Source organism: Poecilia formosa, unplaced genomic scaffold (genome assembly GCF_000485575.1).
Source record: "Poecilia formosa unplaced genomic scaffold, Poecilia_formosa-5.1.2 Scaffold102, whole genome shotgun sequence".
In the NCBI taxonomy this organism is placed as follows: Eukaryota; Metazoa; Chordata; class Actinopteri; order Cyprinodontiformes; family Poeciliidae; genus Poecilia; species Poecilia formosa.
In genome coordinates, this window is record NW_006800041.1 from 1,073,868 (window position 1) to 1,082,096 (window position 8,229).

Here is an 8,229-nt window from a genome sequence, read left to right on the forward strand (position 1 = left end):
TCACAATAAAAAAGGTTTCAAAAATAAAATCAACACTTCACAATAAAAAAGGTTTCAAAAATAAAATCAACACTTCAAAAATAAAATCAACACTTTAAATAATGGTTCAAAAATAAAATCAACACTTTACAATAAATAAGGTTTCAAAAATAAAATCAAAACTTCATGGTTCAAAAATAAAATCAACACTTTACAATAAATAAGGTTTCAAAAATAAAAACACTTCACAATTAAATAAGGGTTCAAAAATAAAATCAACACTTTACAATAAATAAGGTTTCAAAAATAAAATCAACACTTCACAATTAAAAAATGGTTCAAAAATAAAATCAAGAGTTCAAAATGTATAATGGTGTCTGTTCAATCCATAAAATCAATACTTACAAATAAAAAATGGTTAGGAAGCGCATTACAAACCTTTTGTTGAAATGGCGCGTTAAATTCAAATCTCCATTACAGACCAGAGAAAACTAAAGAGAATGCAACGTTGTGTTAATCCATTTGAGGAGCCGGTAGTTTATCTTGAGGAAATAAATGATGATGCCAAAGTTAATTAGACTGTAACATGCGCAGTCCGCTGTCTGGAGGAGCTGCAGACGTAACATCTGTCCGTTTCGGAGAAGCGAAACCACGCAAAAAAAAAAAAAAAAATCCTGGTAAAAGCTCACACCGGACCGCGCAGAGTAAAACACTCACAGAGTTCAGTTGATCTGTTTGGATCAGACAGATCCAACTGACTGATGAATTAGCGCAGATTTTTCTGCAGTTGGGAACCAGGAGGAAGTGCGTTTAGACCCCAGCAGGTGAAGTGATGCTAATTTAAGTGAAGTCGCTTAATTTAATTTATTAAAAGTTATTGGGGCCTCAGTCAGTGTTTTTTGTCACTACGAGAAAAATGTAGATACATTTATCTGCTTAATCTGTAATGGGATCTGGATTCACGGTGAATATTAACTAAACCGCATAAAATGCGGCCAAATATAAATATAGTTAATATGATTGTAATTTCACGGATAAAAATAGTACATGACCGATTTTTTTTTAATTTTTTTTTTTTATGTTGTCGGTCAAGATAACAGATAACAAAAAAAGTCTAGCGCCACCTGCCGCCCTGACACCAACTCACATCTTCATTCACAGTCTTACTTGTAAATTGATGTTTCTTTTCTTGGACGTTTTGATGTTAGCTTGTCGATGTCTCAGCTTTATTCGCTGGGAAAATCAATAAGCAGCTTGAGGTGACTCTGCTGCTCTCTAGTGGTGAGAAGCCGTAATGTTTGGCTGGTAACAATTGGAATGCATTGTGGGAGATGTAGTTTGTAGTCAATTCGTGCTCAAAACCTATTTTAAGTCAATCATCGGCCTATAAAATGCTGGGGCGGGCCACATGTGGCCTGCGGGCCTTGAGTTTGACACATGTGGTCTACATGTTTACTTGGTGTCTGTGCAGCTTAAATATTCTACTTATATTCTCAGCTGCCCATTTGGCCACCATTGCACTTGAATTTAACAGAATGCCACCATATAATAATAAAACTAAATGCGAAACTGGATTATATCTTCTTTAATTGTGCTTTTTAGGTTTGTGCTATCATCAGTGGAGTCATCTGACAAAGCAGAGCCGGTTATTCACTACACAGGTTTATCTACAGAGGCTGTGGCAAGCGATTTAAAGGCCTTCATACAGTACTCTGTAACACTGGAGGTAGGTACCCCCAGGAACAATGTGCAATATCTTTAATTATTTAAATCTGGCCATAACTTGAGCATTGTTTCTCCTAAAATTAAAATAAGGTTTTGTTCTAATCTCCAGGCCTGCTCTTCTGGGGGCTGCACCTCCAGCCCTCCACTGTATTTTCTGACAGCCACTGCACCACCACAAAACCAGTCTGCTCCCAACATCACTGCTACTGGACCTCATACACTGCATGCTTCTTGGGTTCCTCCAAGTCAGCCCAATGGTATACTTCCATGTCTTTCTGTGCTTACTTTGTATTGAGTTCCTTTATTTTTTTTCTACAGAATACAGAACAACCCCAAACATTGTCTGTCACTGTGAACAACTGTAAAAAAAAAAAAAAAGACAAACCTGTGTAATTTCAGGAAACACAAACACTTATCCAGTAATAGGGATGTTTGCATTCTTTGTTCACACTGAATAGGAACAACACAAACACATAAACTCCCACACACTCGCAACACACACACTGAACTGAGAGTGTCTTTGGTAAATCCAGAGAGCTTTGTAGTAGCTCTAAGGGTAAGTGTCAAACAAAGCTGTAAAACCTGAGTTTCTCCTTGTTTTCATCTCTTGTCTTTTTGCTCTTATTGATCATATCCCTCCCTACTGCGCCCTGAACTCACATTAGTTGTTTTTATTGTTGCACCTTTTTCTATTATTGGTTTAAAAACAAGTTGTCTCTCTTTTATTTCCCTGAGCCGGACTCAGTACTATTTGTCTTTACCAGCCTTGAAATTTTACTGGTTAAGATGGTGTGAATGGAGAAGAATAAAAGTAGTTTTTTTATCATCCAAGAATCTAAAGTATCTTCAAAACTAGTGGATGGCGTTGGACAGCAAGGGTCTCTGGTTAGCAGACAGTTTTGTAATGAAGTATCCTCTGACTGAAGATTGTTGCTGTGTGATAGTCTTGTGTCTGTCCAGGCAGCATAGAAACTAGGATCTTAATTTTTGGAAGCATGGCATCATTATTACTAATGTTTAATATACTGATTTGATTTTTCTTTATTCCTGGCACAGGTGTTATCACCAAGTATGAGCTCTTTCTCCGTGGACCCCTGGAGTCAAAGAACGTCTCAGCATTTACCTTCGAGACAAGAGTTTTCTCCAGCTCTGGTTGGCTGGATCCAAGCGTCCTCCCAGAACAAAATCCAACCAAAACGACTACGTTGTCCCCTCCTGAAAGTAGTACCATTATAGAGGGTCTGCAGGCATTTTCAGCCTATCAGCTAAGAGTTGTAAGCATCAACAGTGCTGGAAATGTCACATCAGAATGGACCACAGCACACACCTTGGAGGGAGGTTCGTATCCACTGCTGTAACTTTCTAATATTGGAGCTCAATATGCTCTCTTTCTCTGTGTAGACATAACAGAGCAATATGTAAAATAGACGTGTTTTACGTATTCCATAAATGGTTAACACCTTTCCATAAATGGTGTTAAAATCCTCCTCATTACAACTGCTAAGAGTTTCTTTACCTCAGCAGGTAAAACTACCAGCTAAGTGTTAGCTCAGTACTGATCTGAGTATTTTGGCATCAAGTTTGACCTTGTGATGATGGATGACTTTGTATAGACTCTACAAGTTGGAAATATGTCCAAGCAGAAGTTTCTCTCTTGACAGAAGAAGGTCATGAACACTCGCTGATTTGTGAGAAAGCACAGTGTGAGAAAATATTCCTGGACCAGATAAGAAATAAATTCTCCAATGGGAGTCTCTTCTTTACACCACCTTAATGTAACAACTCAGAAAGAAGCCAGACCATGAGAAATTTCCACTAGATATGCATCAGTAGGTGTCAACTATGGAGAAGTCATCTGCTTACAGAATGAAATAAGGTAATAGTTAAGAAATTTAAAAAAAAAAAAGACAAAAAGAAAAGGAAAGAAGGGTAACTGTCAGATTGATTGAAAAAAATGGAAAGGGAAATAAAAAGTGCATGTGGGGGAGGGGGAACTCATTAAGGTATTTGAATTTCAAAGAGATGATATGGCTCATTAGGACTAAATGATTGCCTCCAACATCACTCTCAGCTGTGTGTCTGGATAACAAGCATATGATAACACGATTTCAGATGTGAAATGTGTGTCAGGGATTTAGCACATACATACGCAGGGTGGATGGCAGAGATATGACAGTGGTTATGTTGACCATAAATCACATTTCATAGCATATTTCACAGTTTGATGCCATCAGTGGTGAAATAAAGAATTTCCCTCTCTAATCTGTCGTGTAATTGTGGTTATCGCAACCGTAGAATTGCACAACACTCAAAACCACTGAGTTCACATAAGAATGATTTGTCCATGTTATCTTTGCTAGAAAGTTCTCATGTTGTATATATAATGAAATTACTGAATTTTCAGTTTTAAAGAGAAAAGATAATGTGATGTCCTATTTAAACTATAAAATATTAATAGAACTGCTCTGGAAAAACTTAAGAGTCCACTGCACTGATCCCCATTGAAAACCTCCTGGTTATTCCCCCAAATATTGATTTCTGAACTCTTTCTGAGTTAAAACATTAGTATTGTTGTTTCTAAATGAATATGAACTTGTCTTCTTCGCGTTATTTGAGGTCATTATTTTGGATCATTTCTCTTTTTCTGCAAATAAATACATTTTTGCTTGGATTTTCAGAATCTAATTTTAATTTTACTCAAACATATAATTATGAAACGTAAAATCAGAGAAACTGATACTTTTAAGTTATCTTTTAATTTTTTTTCCAGAGCTAAGATAGAGAATATGAGATGTTTGGTTTCTGTGTTTTTCTTCCCTACTTGTCCTGCTGCTTTGTGGCAACTTATGGTTGAAATGTTATTGTGTCCATTTTCAGCCCCTGAGTTTGTGGCTCCTCCAGATGTGTCTGCACTGTCATCCTCCACCCTCAGCGTAACGTGGAACACTACTGAGGGCTACAGCATCATTGCTAGGGGACAAGTCACAGAGTACAGAGTCAGCTTAATAACTGAGCAAACCACCAACCCCTATGCTCCTCCAGTCGTAAGTCAGGTGAGCTCTTCAATGAAAAATATTAGATATGATGGTTTACACACACCTTTTTAGTCCAAATGTAAAAAAAAGAATATAAAGATTTTTTTGAATGGTTATTCTATTAGCTGTCATTATGAATGATCTTTTGATTCTAAATATTTATCCTGTTTTCAGGTCTTGCATAGGATGGAAGCATCATCACGGCCTGTTCACATAGTAGAAGGACTGAAGCCATACCACACTTACAACTTCACGGTCACACTGTGCACAAGAATGGGCTGCATTACGAGTCTGCCAAGCACGGGACGGACCTTACCAGCAGGTACAACAACAAGATGTCTTGACACAAGCTCAGTTATATTTTCTGATGCATACTTAAGGGTTCATGCCTTCCTAAAGGAAAAGATGGGCCTTTAAAGGGGGCTATTATGTAAAATAAACTTTTCTGAGCTTTATTTCATGTTATAATGTGATTCCCTCATAAAAAAAACAAAAAAAAAACATAACTGGAGTTCTGCTTTGACTCTTTCATTCATGTTTGAGGAATCTCCTGTGGCAGCCATTTGGGGGTGCCTAAACGCTTGGTGCTGCATATTTCCTTAAAACTCTTCAATGGAGCTGCAGTCTCCAGTTGATGCTTCTGCCTCACAGAGCTAACCTCTCTCACTCAGCTCCTCCAGACGAGCGGCAGCAGCAGTTAGAAAACACCTGCTGAGTTTTTAGTACAAACTATTTTTCAGTCCAACGCTTCTAAAAGTTAACGGCATCATGAGAAACATTGTTGTGAAGATGTTTTGAAGGTGTAGAACTGGAAAGAATAGGAGCCTCTTAAAGAGACAGAGGCCCAATTTAAGGCATCAAATTACAAAGTCAAATTTATTTTAAATCAGTAGTATGCTACTTTAAAAGTATGATTTCTACATATTTATTAATACTGTCACTATTTTGTGACAGTATAACATGAAACAGATAATCTGCAAAATGATCAAACTTCTCCACCTCCTCACACTTCAGATTGGACTAAAACAACCAATCTGCCAACCGACTTGCAACACTTTTCAATTTGATATCACCTTTCACAGAGTTTTGTTAGATCAGTTGATATTTTTGGCTGAATCTACAGCTAACTCAGTTTTTAAACATTCAGTATTGTCACATATGTCTAGTGAATCCAATATCCAGCAGTATGTAATTCTTGTTTTTCCGTCATTAGCGAATCACTTAAGGATGTGTTAAAACAGTGGGAGGAACTTTAAAGGCACATAATACCAGAGAAGCTTGCCAACTTCATGCAGAATGAGCTTGACTGGGGTGCAAACAAATTTAAATATGGCAAACACAAAACACAAATGCATAGCAGTTTAAAAAGTAAATATTGACATCAACAAAAGTATTTCATGTTATATAGTAATGATATCATGTAGTGCAACAAAGCTTCTTATCAGTACACTCAAGCACATTAAGAAGAGCAGTCAGTCATTGCATGCTTGAGCAGTGACAGCATTGGTCATGCTAACCAGAGGGGATATTATGGTGCCAGCAGTAAAAACAATTTACTGTTAATTACAAAGAGAAAAATGTGGCGTAGCACACACTTCCTGCTGGTCATGAATCAGACACACACAGAGTTAGAGAAACACACATACTTTGTCTCTCTGGTTCTTCTCGGTAGATTAATAGCCCGAACAGCATTTAGATGGTTCCAGAATCGACGCAGACGGACGTAAAATTGTTTTTAGTAACTTCATTAGATTGTCCATCTATAATCTGCAACAACATCCTCCATTTTTATGCAGTTCACATGTTAATTCTGGCTTTATTTGTCTTATTCACTGATAGCAAATGGCAGTATGAGAACTTGTCCGCACGACACACACACATCCATCTGTTATCTTAGGATTTCTAAGCTTTCTCATTGTGCTGTCTTTTCAACAAAGACAACAGTTTCAGGTAAACACACAATGGATGCAAAAATGATGAAAGAAAATACTTGCTTTGAGATTTCAACCTTTGAACATGTTTAAGAGCTAGACTGCAAATATTTCTGTGTTGCTCCAGTAGTCATCCCTCATGTGTAGAGCAATGAAAGATGTCTTGCTTTGTAATTGGTCGGCTGTTTAAATGTATTTTTAATGGCTACATCTGTTGACACAGTGACAGTGTTTATTTCAAGCGATTTCCAAAGACTTCTCTTGACTGTAATACTGTACAATTCAATATGGCATATTGTACCCAGTTGACTCATTCAATGTATTTTTAACAGCCACATCTGTTGCCACAGTTTTCTTTCATCTTACGCCAAAGATGTCCCTCGATTCCACTGTAAGAAATGATAATGGCATGCTGTTCGGTAGAGTTTGCTTTCTTATTTGTTACTGTCTTTTATCATAATAGTCTATATACCATGTGCTTCTTCTCTGGGTGTTTGGACATTGTTATAGCAGATGTCATGGTACCTCATATCTTATATTTTAGCTCTTAAATTAAAGCCAAATCAGTGTGAAATTTAATTTATTACTTATATGAACAATATTGGATTATGAAACGTTAAGCAAGTGTCGAAATATAATATTTAGGTTTCTATATACAACTGTAAGTTGCTTGAAAGTTTTGTCATTTTAGCACTGTGAGATCTCCTGAAACAAAATCTTGTTCTGGTGAGATTGATCCTCTCGTTGAGTTGTGTGTCTGGTAAGACGTGCTCGAGCATGCTGCAGATGCACTGATAAATGTCCCTTACATAAGCCTGGACCATTAGAGTCAGCTACCATCTGCTGTAAGTGAGGAGACGACATCTGTGAAACCGCTGGAATTACACCGAAGCACACGACTAAATGTTTGAGCGCACATGGTGGCGGACATAATGAGACAAGGAAGGAGATCTCCGTCGATGTGTGTTGATGCATTTGCCATGGTTTCGATGGTGTGTGTGTCTCCCTGCAAAGTTATTGATCACATTGTAAAGTAAGTGGCTAATCAGGGACTGATTGTGATGTTTTATGTATCCTACATCCATAACTGCTTGTTCTACAAGACATGCACACAGAGACATACACACATACACGCTTACGTTGTAACACCACTCAACAGAACAGGAACTTTATTGATTTATGCATAATTGGCCTGAGGCCCTTCCTGAGAAAAGAAATATGCAAGGCAAGGGATCACAATGTCAATAAGTGGTGTACTTATGTGCATGGTGTAGCTGTCTGCTAAGAGCCTGTTAAGACATGGCCTGTAAAAACAGGAAACACACCAACACGCCTGGACATTTGCTCATGGGAGCCTTTCCGTGATTTAACTGGTTCATTACCATGTTGACAACTAAAATTAAGCTTTCAGGTGAACTGCTAGCTTACTGCAGGTGTTTTAGTTAACTCATGGGAAGACAAGGGAGTTTCATCAAAATGTTAGTACCATAGTACTGAGGAAAATTTTAGTTGACCAGCAAGGATATATAATAGCATTATAAATGACTATACATACATAT

The 8,229-nt window shown here is 37.5% G+C and overlaps 1 protein-coding gene across 3 annotated transcripts in view; it reads left to right on the top strand.

The window, feature by feature from the left end:
• ush2a (Usher syndrome 2A (autosomal recessive, mild)) overlaps positions 1–8,229 on the top strand; it is a 201,739-nt gene that overhangs the window by 51,380 nt on the left and 142,130 nt on the right. For all 3 annotated transcript variants that reach the window (XM_007559093.2, XM_016674807.1, XM_016674808.1), the window contains exons 23-27: positions 1,582–1,705; positions 1,814–1,961; positions 2,761–3,042; positions 4,582–4,757; positions 4,914–5,061. In XM_007559093.2, the coding sequence (XP_007559155.1) occupies positions 1,582–1,705; positions 1,814–1,961; positions 2,761–3,042; positions 4,582–4,757; positions 4,914–5,061 (878 nt within the window). The remainder of the gene's footprint in view (positions 1–1,581; positions 1,706–1,813; positions 1,962–2,760; positions 3,043–4,581; positions 4,758–4,913; positions 5,062–8,229) is intronic.